The 17,813-nt window shown below is 33.5% G+C and overlaps 1 protein-coding gene across 1 annotated transcript in view; it reads right to left on the reverse strand.

Moving 5' to 3' along the window:
• The window catches only part of LOC149806453 (tubulin polyglutamylase TTLL7-like), a 162,319-nt gene that overhangs the window by 143,451 nt on the left and 1,055 nt on the right, over window positions 1–17,813 (reverse strand). The window contains exon 2 of the mRNA XM_089953540.1: window positions 13,186–13,450. Within this exon, the coding sequence (XP_089809666.1) occupies window positions 13,186–13,252 (67 nt within the window). The 5' untranslated portion in view covers window positions 13,253–13,450. The remainder of the gene's footprint in view (window positions 1–13,185; window positions 13,451–17,813) is intronic.

Genomic DNA, 17,813 nt, shown 5'->3' on the forward strand with positions numbered 1-17,813 from the left:
ACAAAGACATTTCTTTAAATTTTATCTGGAAATTCAAACACTGGAATATTAACTTTGCAATAACAAAGAACTGTAGACACTACAGCACCATACTGGCTACAGTATACATCATCACCTTCCATTTTGGATTTTACATAGAGACTCAAACTTGAATTCATTAGAACATTTCATTACTAGTACTTTTAAAATTTAATTCGTGGATTATTCTTGTATTACTTTTTGGATTTGATTCTTAAAACTAAGTTCTTATTTTTTAATTTTTACATTGTTTTTCCAGGGAAATAAATTATTTGTTAAATTTTTCAAAGCTTGTTTTCACTCCTTCTTTTATTACCATTTGTTAGAGCCTAAACATGCAACTTAGGACTGAAGTGATTGAGTATGAAGTTAGCCATGCTGTTAAAATTGCTTTATAAAACGGACACGGGTTGCAGACACTACACCTTATGTATATAACTAGCATTAAGTTTGGTGTTGACAGTGTATAAATTCACATTCCCTTCCTTGTTGAAACAATCTAAAGCATAGCACCATCCAGAGCTCGTTTGTTTTTACTCGTATCCAAATGACACAAAATTCGGTATTTGTACTTGCAATGGACTAAAGTGCTGCAAAATTCCAAAACATCAGCACAATCTGCATATAAAAAAGTTGCCAAAGAAACTATAACAAACTGAATCAAGACTGTTATGAGAAAGTTTAGTATTGATAGGTCAGTGTTGCAGAATCATAACACTAGGGCCATATCTGTTTCCACTGCCAGCTCTGAAGGCATATAATTAGGTACAATCTTGAAGGCAGCTGGCTGGGCTAGTGCCTGTACTTAAGGAAATATAAACTAGTTACAGAGAAGAGTGAATTCAGCAGAAAGGTCTTGCCATCATCCAGAATTTCATAAAGATAATGTAATGTACAATGTACTTGTTTTGTTTTGACTAGGAAGACAAAAGTTTTCTTAACTTTTTCTGATTGCTGTTAATATTTTCCATATATAGAAGCCTCTCTCTGAAAAATTTCATGGATCATGAAGCACTTATGGGGGATGTGAAATTGATAAATTAAACTAGACTCACCAAGTCAATGCTTATTTGTAATTTCATGAACCCCATAAGTGTCTTAGTGATCACATACCCATCCCTGGTACTTAAGATGTCACAGCTTCCATTTATGTTTATGCTCTCAAGATTGATCAGTAACATGACTAGTGTCATTTGATGTGATCACTAAGGCACTTATGGGGTTCAGGACAGACATACAGTGTGTATGTGTGTGTGTGTGTGTGTGTGTGTGTGTGTGTGTGTGTGTGTGTGCATGCGTGCATGTGTGTCAGTGTGCATGCATGCATGCATGTGTGGGTGCATGCATGCATGCAATTGTATGTATGTATGTATGTATGTATGGATGTATGTATGTATGTATGTATACATGCATTGATTTGGTGATTTGACATTAGTGATCTAATTTTAATATTTTTAAGTGATTTGATAACTTTATTTCCTTTACATGAAAAAAGATCCAATTAAACACATGCATTTACCAAATGATGTTTATTAAACAAGAAAAAGTATTAAATGATAATCTCAGTCAGATGTCCCAGAATTATTAAATGATAACCTCAGTCAGATGTCCCAGAATTATTAAATGATAACCTCAGTCAGATGTCCCAGAAGTATTAAATGATAACCTCAGTCAGATGTCCCAGAATTATTAAATGATAACCTCAGTCAGATGTCCCAGAAGTATTAAATGATAACCTCAGTCAGATGTCCCAGAATTATTAAATGATAACCTCAGTCAGATGTCCCAGAACTATTAAATGATAACCTGTCAGATGTCCCAGAATTATTAAATGATAACCTCAGTCAGATGTCCCAGAACTATTAAATGATAATCTCAGTCAGATGTCCCAGAATTATTAAATGATAACCTCAGTCAGATGTCCCAGAACTATTAAATGATAACCTCAGTCAGATGTCCCAGAATTATTAAATGATAACCTCAGTCAGATGTCCCAGAATTATTAAATGATAATCTCAGTCAGATGTCCCAGAATTATTAAATGATAACCTCAGTCAGATGTCCCAGAATTATTACATGATAACCTCAGTCAGATCTCCCAGAATTATTAAATGATAACCTCAGTCAGATGTCCCAGAATTATTAAATGATAATCTCAGTCAGCTGTCCCAGAAGCATGATACTAGATACATTTTACATCACAATCTCATATTTTTTATATCATGAAAGAACATAATTTTTATTTTCTATTCCTTATTATCAATACAATTCAAACAAATGAGTACCCAAATATAAAAAAATGAATGTTTCTATTCTAAAATGGAAACTGGTGTAGCACCCTCATACTGGGCACCATAGCAAACAAAAACCCTGTGTGTGTGTGTGTGTGTGTGTGTGTGTGTGTTTAGTGTGTGTGAGTACAAAATGGATTATTATGCCAAAGCACATGTCACAAGTAATCTAGTGCCTCAAATCCATCAGTGAAAAACATACCAGTACCTAGTAAAAAGAAATTTTTATTAGTTGCTATAAAAGTAAAGGAATATTTTATATTTCTGAAATAAGAGGCCAAAGCTCTTCTGTGTTACATAACTTAACAGTTTACCATTTCAATAAGCAGGCTTATGTAGTACTGTAGGAACATAATATACTATCTCCCAAATAAACATACAAATATGTTAATTTTACTTAACTGACTAAAGTAGTCTGATTAAGATTCCTCCCAAAAATGAAGTCAACATTAATATACTGTATATATATATATATATATATATATATATATATATATATATATATATATATATATATATATATATATATATATATATATATAATTTTACCTTTATCCAAAATTAATTGTATGGTGTACCTGACCAGTGACATTTATTTTGTAAACAACATAGTACATAGCTACTATTTCTCTAAAAGTATAGATTAAATATTCAGATCATTATTAATGGAATTAAACATATTTACTTCTATCTGAATGTTGGATATTAGTTTCTCGCTTGAAAATTCCTAGACTTGTTGACAACTTTAAATGTTTTATGGAGGAGACAGACCTACATCCTGGTTCTATTTCTGTGCCTTAGCATTTTATATAATGTTGTTTGCTTGAAAAATTACTCATTCTTGCCTTAACATCTGAAGCAGAATCAGTCTTATTGTTGTGTTCAGTTTTTAATTTGGGTGGACTAATTTATTCAAATTATTCAATGGAACCACACAGTGCTCAGTAATATCCTTTGACTAAAACATTAATCTGGGATTATAGTGAATTCAGACAAGGACAATTGGATTATATTATTGTCATACATGAAAGACTGTCAACATATCCCCACATTGCAGACCATTGTTCATTGGTACTTTAGCACATTCAAGACAACAGGCACATCAATGTATTCAATATGCGAATTTATTTGGAACACCTATTTACCAAGTTTTATCTGATTTTCTCAACAGAGATCATGATAATGTAAGCTAATTTACCGAGCCTGATCAAAACCCTATCCAAAATAAAGTTTCTTTAGCAGTAAATATCCCAGCCAATCATGTGCACGACTGGTAGTGGTAACAAGTTCAGCCAATCAAATACATCACCTCATTAGCATGTATCTATCTCTTGCATTACTGAATTAGGTGAAATCTTGACCATATAAGCCCATACTCCAAGTTTTATCAATACTGGATTAGAAATAATAACAACAATAATGACTTTATTTAAAGAAGCTCATTTACTTAACAGTTGTTGTTTTTGTGGGGTTTAAGGCCATTTTTCAGCACACAATAGGCTATGAATGGCAGCCAGTATTAATGATGGAGGAAGAACCCAAAAAACCCCAGGAAGAACCACCGACCCACGAGAAGCTACTGGCATGGCAAGCTTTCTCACATACCCACATTGGCCGAATCCTAGACTCGAACCCACACAGACAGAAGTGAGATGGCAGTAATCCGTAACGGAGAGCGCTTTAGACCACTCAGCCACTCGGGGCCCCTTTACTTAACAGACAAATAATAATAATAATAATAATTTTATTTAAAGAAGATCATTTGCTTAACATACCAATCTTCTAGGTGGCCTTCTACAATTACCTGTATATGATGCATGCATTGCTTTCGGTATGGTAACTAGCTCAGCCAATCTCATACATGATTTCCTTATCAATTTGCATGAAACTTGCAATTCATCAAAATCGTCCATAACTTAGGTGATATAAACCCATACTTAAAATTTGATCAACATTAGATTAGAAGTATGCTTCTCAAATTGGTAACGAGCACAGCCAATTGGATAATCACCTCATAAATATGCATGGATCTTGCTCCTTTCTTACCCATCTGAGATAAATATGCATGGATCTTGCTCCTTTCTTACCCATCTAAGATAAATATGCATGGATCTTGCTCCTTTCTTACCCATGTGAGATATTTAGGGTATAAATCTACATTTCAATTCTGATCAAAACTGGATCAGAAAACAACTGAATGCTGACTGACAGATGTCAGATGCAAGGTAATAAAGTAAGACAAGTAAACTAAAAATGCTTCATGCTAACTTTGGCTTACTATAACAAGCAGACTGGCCTGTATGTCAAATCCATACTCAAATAACATATATACTGGCCTGTATGTCAAATCCATACTCAAATAACATATATACTCACTTATAAGATGAGTCGAAACTCCACAGACCCAGATCTTCTATTGCATAATCTGTAGTTTGTTATGAGTAACAGTAGAACAAACAAGATAGATCCTGGTCTGCAATCGTATTATGATATTGCAGTTCTGGATCTTTGCAGTTTGACTCGACTACTAAGCAAGTATATACGGTAAATAACTTTGGCCAAAACCTTTTCATTAAACTGTATTTAATACTACAACACAGTCGCTCCTGTGTGTACCAAACATGACAGCAAAATAAGATACAAAGTAAAGTTCTCAAGTCTCATTCCTTTTTAAAAGTATTAAAGAGTGACTGTTAACATATATAAATTGTATAAATTCAAAGCTGTCACCTTTTTTTATGTCTACTGACGTCAAGAAAAGATTAGAAAGTGTGCATGGAATGCTTTATTCATTATCAAAAGAGCGTACTGAGCAATGAATAAAATCTACCCAACTTCAATTTCTAGCATAGCTTTATATAAAGTAATGATTCATTAAAGATTTAGCGTCATACTGAACTTTGACACTGAGAAACTCGGAGACATCAGCTGTCAATATGGCCAGTATTTTGAAAACATGTATATTAGTACCAACAGGGCCAGTATTTTGAAAACATGTGTATTATTACCAACAGGGCCAGTATTTTGAAAACATGTATATTATTACCAACAGGGCCAGTATTTTGAAAGCATGTATATTAATACAAACAGGGCCAGTATTTTGAAAGCATGTATATTAGTACAAACAGGGCCAGTATTTTGAAAACATGTATATTATTACCAACAGGGCCAGTATTTTGAAAGCATGTATATTAGTACCAACAGGGCCAGTATTTTGAAAGCATGTATATTAATACAAACAGGGCCAGTATTTTGAAAGCATGTATATTAGTACAAACATGATTAATTTCATTGATATATAGTGTGTATGTAAGCTTTCATTTAAAAAAAAAAAAAAAAAAATTTTGATTGGAAAATATGTTCCATGTACATGTAAACTGAAGAAATGAAGTACATATACAATTACCGTATTTCTCCACAGACAAGTCCTTCTCTGATATTAGCCTCATTGCCATTTTCTACAAATTTTGCATATTTTTATATAAGAAAGTCTTGCTCAAAACTAAGTACAGGGCTCTTGCCATTAGATAAATAATATAAATAAAAATCTTAATGAAAACGCAGTATTTCCTACTGAAAGACAACAATGAACCAAATTTTAAAGGTTATGGCAAAATGTGTGTAGGATTTTACTATGGTTGTTGTTGTTGTTGTAGTGTTTAACGCCATTTTTCAGCACACGATAGGCTATACATGGCGGCCAGTATTAATGGTGGAGGAAGAACACTGAAAAACCCAGGGAAGAACCACCGACCCATGAGAAGCTACTGGCAGGCTTTCACACGTACCCACGGATTTTACTATGGTGCAGATCCCTTAAATGACATGTTAATATATTACATCAATCTCTTTATGTGAAATTATTGTATGAAATCTGGAAAGCAAATTATTGGTAACAAAAAGCAGTCAAACAAAATAAAATTTATTTTTCTATTCATAATTATTAATAATCAAGACTTAGTCCAAGAAACTTTACCCAAGGAAAGCAACCATGTCCAGCATTATTTTCTAGGTACTATATTCCAGACTTCAAGAAATGTTCAGCCCTTGTAAAAAAACTAGACTTTGAAATTCAGAGAGCCTCAAACAGAAAGGATTTTTTAAACATTTTTTTTTTAAAACTAGGGTTGGAAAAATGTCCTAGGGTTGGCAATGAATAAAAGGGATGGTTTGCCTACCAGAAACATATTTTTTGTTTGGTCTTAGTTAGGTCCTCTGCACCAAATTAATGTGAAAGAAACCTGAATTAAGCAGCCACTTGTCTTATGCTGATACTTGCTATTGACTGGTTTGACTACATATTCTGATCCAAGATATAAAACAAGCATTTGTATGATTTTGAATAATATAGTACTGCTCTTATTTAAAACAATGTGCTTCATGCACTTGCCTGTGATGTGTAAGACTGGTTCACTACAAATCACTTGCCTGTGATGTGTAAGACTGGTTCACTACAAATCTTTCTATGAATCCTGCATATCCTTATCCTTGTACATATTTTATTGCAGTAGGAGTACAATTATCTACCATAATAGATTTTTTTGTCTAAAGACACCACAACTTGGATAATTCTTACATCATAAACATGCAATTGTAGAAGGCCTAATGGAATATTCATTTACTGACTGAACAAGCTTCTTCTTTACATAAAGACATGATGATGATGATGATGATGATGATGATGATGATTATTATTATTAAATAAAGACCAGTAGTAGTTGGTGGGCAAAGTTTAACCAGTTTGCATTCAGAAATTCCTCACATTCCTTCATAGTAATTTGTTAGGATAATAATTTCAACATGTGTTTGGTAAGTGAGGTCTTGTTCAGCTATTAGATCCATGTAACCTACAGTAACTTTAAATTTAAGTTACAGGCCCACTTTTATTGAATTCATTACCTGTCATCCAGTTAAACTTAAGTTACAGGCCCACTTTTATTGAAATCATTACCTGTCATTCAGTTAAACTTAAGTTACAGGCTCACTTTTATTGAATTCATTACCTGTCATCTAGTTAAACTTAAGTTGCAGGCCCACTTTTATTGAATTCATTACTTGTCATCTAGTTAAACTTAAGTTACAGGTCCACTTTTATTGAATTCATTACCTGTCACCCACTTAAACTTCAAAGAACTAGATTTGTCCAGTCTTGCCTATAACCCATTTCATCTGGAGGTAAACCATACTTTCCATACTTAACAATAGAACATGGTGGAATACCTGACTGATAAGGAAAAAAGGAAAATAATATACAGGCCAGTGATGAAAGTAAAACTGGAAGCATCTAAACAGCTGAACCCATCCAAGAACAGTTGTTCCCCTCCCACCATGCCTGGAGACTTAAGCAAAATGATGACATAGCAACATCTGTATAAGATAATGTTGATATTGTTGAAATGTTGTTCAATAATGACTTCACAAGCATATCCAGCAAGTTGTTGTTGAGTTTAATTATAGTGGCGTGTGCCACTTATCCAGCAAGTGTATTCAGAACCAGAATGACATCCCAAGCGAGCATAATGCCTTCCAATCATTAAATAAGTGCTAAAATTCCTGATTATAAATATTTTTCAATAGCTAATGTTAGTGAAGTTGATGTTTGTCATACACTGTATACTTAATTCTCTCAACTTAATGACATTGCACCCATGATTAATGCATATTATAAACTTAATTATAACGAGTGGTAAATTCCCAGATATATCAAATGTGCAAAGGTTACACGTATGTTTAAGAAAGTTGAAAAGGAGGCTCAAGGAAACTACAGACCAATATACATTCTGCCAATATTATGAAAATTATCTGAAAAGCAATAAGCTAAGCAGGTTTATGAAATTTTTTAAACTTACTTTCAGTTTCATTCGACAAAATCAGTATTTAGAAAATATCACTTATGCCAAGCCAAACTCACCAAATTAACATATCCTTTTCTACAAGAAACTAATAATGGTTCTTTGACTGTAATTGTTTTCCTTGACTAGCTATCATGAAATTCTGCTGCCAAAGTTTCATGTTTGATAGTTCTTCTTTAACCTGGCTTATATCATATCTAAACCAAAGGATCAGCAAGTAAACATTGGCAATATTTGCTAAATAAAAACTTGCTCAATTCATTGAAGGGTCACTCAAGGCTGTTTCAAGCCCCTCTTTCTTATTTATGTAAATGTTCTTCCATTAAATACTGAATCCACTAATACAGATTTTTTTGTAGATGATGCAACATTGCATATTTGGTACAACTAGTTCTGATACTGAAGTTATCCAAACAAGATTAGACTAAGACCATAGTAGAGCTGAGCACAACAAAATAAAATGAAGGTAAAACATATTGTATTATTTTGGGGGCATCACAAAAATTACATCCGTTAGGGGACCCAAAATAATATATTATGAGTAAATTATCATCAGTTAGGGAACCCAAAATAATCTATTATAAGTAAATAATCATCAGTTAGACAATGTTCAACATGAAAAGCTTGAAGGTGTGTCTGTAGATAATCATTTACAATGTGATCACCACTTTTAAAAGTTCTGTAAAATACTGTCATCCAAAAATCGTCCTGCTTTGCAGAATCAAGAAAAATTTACTAACAGAAACTCGCATTCTATACTAAGCTTCATAAAGTACAAGTACAAGATGCCAGAAAACTATGATAAGTTCTTATACAATAAGCAAACACATTTAAGTTCAAGTTCATGTAATCTTTTGTATACCAGGTTCAATAAATTTTAGCAACTTATCACATAAGGCATTGCATTTCATGTTCTGGAGTATGACGATTAGAAACATTATGTACCCAATGACATTTTTCACTTCATAAAGATGAAAGCTGTAATTTGATTGGACAACCTAAATGTCAACAGGGCATGACCTTGTATCTGTGTCTGTTAAAAATCTATGTTAATGAGAATGATTTTAATGAGAGCAGTTTACTCTGAGGTTTGGTTGGTGTTGTTGTTTTCAAGGAGTCTAGATAGAGCTGGTAAGATAGAGATGGGTCTGTAGCTAATATCTTTGCTTCCCGACTTTCAACTGGTAACTTGCAAATTTCTATGTCTTCAAAAACACTGAACTGGATAAATGCTTACATTATGTAAACATGTTATCAGATTATATTATATTTCAAGTATTCCTCAGGTTATGTGGTCCAGTACTATCTAAACCTGTTGCTGTTGTTGTCCCAATAGTCTGCAAATTTGTATTTTGATTCGATCATATTGCATGACTGAAAATTTTGTGTTGGCTAGAATTGTTCCTGAACAGAAATTTCATTTTTCACGAGGAAGTTTACAATGGGTTTCTTAATGTTTTCTAAGCTAAGATGGCCAAACATTAATTAAATGTGTTTGTTATTTCATCACCCTCAGTCATAACTGGACCTTCATGTTTAGTTGCTGGGTTCCAGATGACCTTTTGGAACATCGGTCTGTACTTAGTTTGTTTGCACATAAATTTTTATCACCTTATGTTCTCTGATAGATCATAATTTTTCACTGTAGCTTCAATAATTGTGGTTGCTGTTTTGAAATGTGCTTGTTGACTTTCAAGTAACCTTGAACACAAAGTGTAGGAAGCTGGCAAGGATTGAATTCTATTTTTTACCCTACATGTTTTAAAAAGGACATAGCTAACTAATATTTGCAAAACAGCTGTGTCCTCATTGCAGAAAGTGCAATATTGATTACTGAACTCAATCATTTATCTCCAAATTCAATCAAACAAAGCTCTGACACAATGTAAGAGAGTACATTTGTTAGAACTGAATAACTCAGCAAATAAAATAAATGGTTAAAATGCCATCATTGATATGAACAATGAAAGCAAATATATGAACTGACAAGAGACAAAATCAATCAATGTGAGGAGAACTCAATATTAAAATGAGAGAAAGAGAGAACAGAGTTTCAAAATTAATCCAATAAATAAAATGAAATAATGGACAATGAAAAATTATTGTAACTTTATTGTGCCATCCTATAAATTAATGATAAGAAATATCAGATTAACACAAGGAAAAAAAATAGTACCATACTTTGTAACCATTGCTCCATCAATGAAGTGACAGATATTTTGACAATATTTGCCAGGTATATCTTTCTAACACAATGTAAATATGTCCCAGAAAATAAGGGTAACATAATATTTCCAAGTAAATTTTGCTTTAGACTGTTATAATATTTTTCACTTTAAGTCAGTTTTCCTTAAGAGGATCAAAAATAATGGCAATTGTCCTTCAGCAGCTGAATGTTATCAAGAAGCTGTCAAACTTAAAAGTCCAACAGCTGAATGTTATCAAGATGCTGTCATACTTAAAGGTCCAACAGCTGAATGTTATCAAGATGCTGTCAAACTTAAAGATCCAACAGCTGAATGTTATCAAGATGCTGTCAAACTTAAAGGTCCAACAGCTGAATGTTATCAAGATGCTGTCAAACTTAAAGGTCCAACAGCTGAATGTTATCAAGATGCTGTCAAACTTAAAGGTCCAACAGCTGAATGTTATCAAGATGCTGTCAAACTTAAAGGTCCAACAGCTGAATGTTATCAAGATGCTGTCAAACTTAAAGGTCCAACAGCTGAATGTTATCAAGATGCTGTCAAATTTAAAGGTCCAACAGCTGAATGTTATCAAGATCCTGTCAAACTTAAATGTCAAACACTCCTAAATGCAATCCTTGATATGGTATGCAGTTCCATTTCAAAAGGATTGTAACTATAGATAAAATCTTCACATCCGTCCCTGCCTTAAGACTGGTGCCAAACAAATGACCAAATGATGTCAAATAGTCATGTTCAAATAACATCTTATCAGTAGTCAAATTGATACCTACTTATTATGCGCTGATGACATCCATGGAACCTAAGTACAATTATGTAATAAGTTGAAACTGACTGGCATATCAATCTGAACAGATGATGCAATATGATAAAAAAAAGAAACCTGAGTGTACAGGAAGACACACAAAAGGAGAAGTTATGTATCAATGTAACATAGGTGAAATAAAAAGTTGACCACATTAAAATAAGAAAGAAAGTTGCAGTCAAACACTTCATCATTTTGTCTAACTACTACATAATATTTAACAGCATCAATAAATACAAGTACATGCAATAAATTTCAAGGACTTTCTTCCTCATCAGATGATGATCTGCATATTATGGTTTATGTTTTGAATTTCATAGCTGTTTTTGATCAGAAGGACTTATCCTAGCAACATGTATTTTGTCACATTAGCTTTGCATATTTGTAGACATGCACTGTGTCACATTAGCTTGCATATTTGTATAGACGTATTTTGTCACATTACCCTGCATATTTGTATAGACATGTATTTTGTCACATTACCCTGCATATTTGTATAGACAAGTATTTTGTCACATTAGCTTGCATATTTGTATAGACATGTATTTTGTCACATTACCCTGCATATTTGTATAGACAAGTATTTTGTCACATTAGCTTGCATATTTGTATAGACGTATTTTGTCACATTACCCTGCATATTTGTATAGACAAGTAGTTTGTCACATTAGCTTGCATATTTGTATAGACAAGTATTTTGTCACATTAGCTTGCATATTTGTATAGACAAGTATTCTGTCACATTAGCTTGCATATTTGTATACATATCATTAAGAGGAGTTTTTGATTTGTCAGTTTCTTCTGTTGGTTGGTCCATTAAATGGACACTCAAACACTTTCATAAAATTCAACCCATTACTGTTAATTTTATTATTCATAACATCCTTCTTAAAGGCACATAACATATACAATTACTATATACATATATTTGCTTTTAAAATGCCCATTCCAGTGTACCTTATCAGATGTGGGCCTACAGTCTGATAAATTAGGTTACTGAGTCAAGTGTCGGCTATTTATTAAATATTACAATTGATACAGACTGGTATTTCTCATGGCTTGAGTTGCAGTTGGCTGAAGGGTACTTTTGGTGATATGTACAGAATATTACCAGATCAAATTCTAAGTCTGACATCTTGTAAATTCACACTGAATGACAAAACCCTAAAGCCTGTAGCCATTTCTAATTTTATGATTACATACGTACACTGTTCCATCAGATGCAGCAGCCAATCTGACTTCAATTCATTGTCTCAACATTTGTATGTTTCCTTTGCTTTTATCATGTGAGTAGTTCTTGTCAATGGAAACTTTCAAATGAGTGAATGAGCGTAAGTTATGTGAGTAGTTCTTGTCAATGGAAACTTTCGAATGAGTGAATGAGCATAAGTTATGTGAGTAGTTCTTGTCAATGGAAACTTTCAAATGAGTGAATGAGCATAAGTTATGTGAGTAGTTCTTGTCAATGGAAACTTTCAAATGAGTGAATGAGCATAAGTTATGTGAGTAGTTCTTGTCAATGGAAACTTTCAAATGAGTGAATGAGCATAAGTTATTTGAGTAGTTCTTGTCAATGGAAACTTTCAAATGAGTGAATGAGCATAAGTTATGTGAGTAGTTCTTGTCAATGGACACTTTCAAATGAGTGAATGAGCATAAGTTGCATCAGATTTCTTGCTGTATGGAACAGGTGACTATCAGGATATATCTGTCAAACATTTTTCATTTACAATTTAACACCTCCTTCATAAAAATAATATAAATGCAAATTTATGTGACAATACTTCTGGAATTTGTTTTGCTTGCCATGAGTTTATATGGAGGTGGAAGTAAACTCCAAAGAAACCATGGCTAGAAAGATTAATGATGTCTATTCCCAAATATTTTCTTTTCATTTGAGAAAGCATTTTTAAAAATAATTATACTGTCAAAATTTACACAGCCCGACATACATCCTTGCCTCATCACTAAAGCCTTCAAGTACCGATAAAAAGAAGGATAAGAACACGTACCATCTTGTCCTTTATCCATGGATGACAGGGATGACATGGATGAGCTGTGCCGAATGCCTTCAGACATTCCACACAATCACATAATTCAAACAGCAGGGAAATTCAATCTCTTGTACTAATGTCCTCTGAAATTTTCATCACCACTACTTCATGAAGTTGAGAACTAGAATTGATTTTCACAATGAGCCCTCCTTTTCACAATATGCTGATCAAACACATAGTTCCTACGCAATAAAGCTGCTGATGTTTGATACAAAGCCACATCCTGTAAAAGAGAAAACAATATGACATCTGTCATTAGCAGTTAGGAGAGGTGATCACTGCAAGGCAAAGTAAACTGCTGAACCCCCAAGAAAAAAATCCTCCCATACTCAAGGTTCTGTCAAAAGAATTTGTTAATTAATCATCACAGTTTTCTCCCAAAACTTTTGTACCTTTCATTCAAACAAAAATGGCTTACATTTGAAAACAAAAAAAATTATCACAATGGAGTTCTCATACATAAACCTCTACATGGTAATGCACCAAAGTATCTACAGGATTTATTCAGGTCTTACTCAATGCTTGACCCGTCACATGGAAATCTTCATCCACCAAAAACCTAGAACAAATTAATTTAAGAAAGACTTCCAATACTCTTGTGCAGTTCTATGGAAAAAGCTTAAACTGCATGTAAAAAGTTCAAAAAATATTACAGTATTTAAGAAGCGATATCATGATGGTTTTGGCCTTGTATGTGTTACTAACAGATTATAATAAGATTTTGTACTTATATATGTACTGAAGACAAGTTAAACTTAAATAGAAATTCCTATTATCCTATGTACGATGTACATTATCAGACATTCTTCTCAAAAGGGCCTCAAGGAAGACTAGTCCTTAACCAAATGAGCCACCATCTTTAAATAAATTATTTTTACTGCTACTAGTAGTAGTAGTAGTAGTAGAAGTACTACTACTACTACTACATGTACTACTATTAGTTGTAATAGTATTATAAAATCTCTGCACTACAGAATTTTCCTCTCTGGATCTCTCTCCTATTCAACTTTCATTATTATTTGTTATTAACTTGTATTTATTTAATAATTCCCACTGTTGTCTCAAACTTTTCTTATCAAATTAATAAAAGAAATATTTAAAGTTGCATGCATTTCTTTATAATCCTTTGTTCAGAAATGCATTCCAATGTATCACCTATACAACCATGAAAATATATTAAAACAACACAAATCCCTATATTTTCAGTTGCAAAATACATGTATGTTCTTTTTTTTAGAGAATCACCAAGTGTAAATTTTGACTGCCATGTGTTAATTTTGATTGCTGTTTGGCTATTTTTGCAAAAGCTAGCACAAACTTAAAAAAAAAATTTACAAGTCAATATGAAGAAATTTTTAACCACTAAAAATGCAGATGATAGGGTTTAACCCGGGTTTCTGATGTTACAAAGCAGGTGATTGATTATTACAGAAGAGACCATCTTCCAGCTGACCTGTGTGTCCTTCAGCAATAATATGTCAAACGCATACAATGTTAAGTTTTTAAATTGTCCATGTACAATACTAATTATTCACCATCTGTCTCACTTCTTTCTTATGACTTGGCAAATATTAATGTTCAAAAGCATTTCAATGACACAAACTTACACCCACACCAATCTGCCTGTATTTCCTTAAATTTAATAAATTCTTATATTTATCATGGGAGGGGGACATAGGTATATACCATAGACACCTAACAGCTCAAGCAAAGCACAACACTAACCACATCACTTGTTAAAATTGACAGTTATCATGTTTATTGGTTTACTGACTGTTCATTACAGTCAGCTGTATTTTTCCAGTGAAACAGTTCTTAATTACCTCATGTCTGTACAAATGAACTGCTCTCCCCATTCAATTCTTACCTACATGTTATTAGCACATGCTAGCGGAACTAAACAATGCTTTGAATGAAGCACTCAACATGTTTCCATGTTAATTAAAACTTATCTGCACTGTTTATACCATAAACATCCTATGACATACCCAAGCACATTATTGGACAATCCCAAACATTAAGAATAATTTTGTAAATTACCCATAATTTCTCAAGTCTCAAACAATGACCAGCCAGGACTTTAAATGAAACTGTATTGAAAAGCACTCTGGAGTTACCAGAGGGTGAAAATCCAAGAAAAACAGCATAGCGTGACCATTAAAGTCTATCTTGATCATCCCCAGCAAAGACACCACTGAGACAAGGAATCTCAATATGAAGTGGAGCAACTAATGGAAACTGGATATTTGCTACAACTCTGGTTGGCAAAGAAGAGAAACCAACTTATAATTTCCACTTAACATTATACAGCCTTGCTCTGGGGGCATGAAGCTCACTCCTTTATCTCGTGGTGCAAAGGAGAGCATGGTTCTCAAAGGAAGCTTCACCCAAAGGTTAATAGGAGTGGTATTTAGTAACCACAAGAAAACAAGAAATATTCTGTTTGGCATTAGCCAACAAGACAAAGTCTTTGTAGCTTGCATTACCTGATCATGTCTGCTAGGTATACTTTAGTGAAAGCTCAACTGTGTAGTAATATTATTCATATCTGACAATGTTTTTAACTTTTCAACCAACATGCACAAGTCTAATAAGATAGATATTTGTGGAAATCTATCACATTAAGTGTGAAGGACAAGGTGAAAGTCCGTGCCATCATGACTACATTGGAGAAACAGAAAGGAAGCAAGATTTAACGAACATAGAAGACCAAGTTCAAGCTTGCTGAATTATCATAGCACATCCACAACGTTGGCCCTGGCCATACTGTAACTTGGATCAAGAACAAGCCTGGTTTGAACTTGGGGTTAAGGAACTGATCTACATCCGTGTGCATGAACCAACACTGAACAGTGACGGGGGCCATTATAACCTGCCGCATATCTGGGACAATCTATTAACTTCGCTCACCATTCCATCGAGCGATGTTAACAGTTAGTAGAGATTAAATCAGTCTACTGATTGAGTCCTTAGCAACAGGATGAAAGCTTCAGGTTCTCTATATTGTTTTTGTATGTTGGCTGAAAATTTAAAAATCGTTGTCAAATATGTCTGCTAAGTGTGAGTGCAGCTCGATGGTCCGGCATTAAAATATTTAAGAGTGTTAGAGAGGGCTGCCCTATAGCCCTTGATTATTGAAACTGAGCACTGTTTATCTTCCAAAAGCAAGTGAAGAAAATCAGCCACTATGATCACAAAGAAACTGGTAAGAATGACAAGGAACAGGTAAGAATGACATGGAGCAGGTAAGAATGACAAAGAACAGGTAAGAATGACATGGAACAGGTAAGAATGACAAGGAACAGGTAAGAATGACAAGGAACAGGTAAGAATGACAAGGAATAGGTAAGAATTACATGTTTTTCACTGATCTGTAGCCTAAACAAAGTATTTAGCACCTACTAGGTAGAATAACTAGAGGATGAAATGTGACATAAATATGTGCGATCAGCAGTCAGGACAAAATGTGCAATCGGCCATTGTACAAAAAATATTACAGAACATGTCATCAAAGGAGACATACTAATAGATCTTGCCTAAGACAAAATACATGAGAAATATTTCCATATTTATGAATAAAATAATTCATCATGAAAGAGATATACCATGTTCCAGCCTGATAAGTTATGCCATAGTCCACAACATGTTATCAGTAGATACATGTATGACAAAAGCATTGGACGACATGCTACATATATTCTTAGAGGCTAATTGGAATCAATGCCAAACAAGCTACATTTTACATTTTAGAATCATTTATGTGTTTTTTGCTGAAGCATTTACATATTTGGAGTATTAATAACAATTTCCCATATATTATTGAAAACTTTAGTACCGATACTTGCCCAAAAATATGCAACAGCTTGAAATTGCATTTTCCGCAACCAACTCACAATTTGTAAGGCTATGATCATTAACATCAAGTCCTGTAATTATCTGGCATACACACCTGTAATTATTTGGCACACACACCTGTAATTATCTAGCACACACATCTTCTATATCAATTGTAGTTTGTATCAGTCGGCTAATGCAAGGTCACAATTCTTCATTTCCATTTAGACCACCTTCACAAATATTCAAGCTAATCCAATATCCAATTTATTTGTCAACAGTTAATCAAACATCAGACTCGTAAGATTCACATAAAATATATAGGAAACAAAAGTACAATGAATGGTACATTAGAAGCCCACCCCATGTGTAATAGTCCCAAGGTCTATATGATTTTGGCCAAGGTATGTGGTCTTGAAGTAAATTTGCTGTAGAGAAAGCATTGTTTTCTAATCAGACTTACCATGGTCATGGTCTTGAACCGGTAAACCTCAAAATGTTTGCCCTAAATGCAAGCCATCTGCAAAGTTTGGTCAAGGACTGTATTCAAATACAAAAGTTATTGTGAAAAACTCATTTTTCTTTCAGTCGCATGGACTTTAACTTTTTACCTCTTGACATAAAAAAAATCAAATTCTTCTTTCTTAAGTGCAAACCATCCACAAAGTTTGGTCAAGATATCTTGTCAAGAACAAAAATTATTATTCAGACACTTGTTTTCTTCTTTCGTTTAGGGTGATCTTGACTAACAA

This window comes from Sinohyriopsis cumingii, chromosome 1 (assembly GCF_028554795.1).
Source record: "Sinohyriopsis cumingii isolate HCF-2022 chromosome 1, ASM2855479v2, whole genome shotgun sequence".
Taxonomy (NCBI): Eukaryota; Metazoa; Mollusca; class Bivalvia; order Unionida; family Unionidae; genus Sinohyriopsis; species Sinohyriopsis cumingii.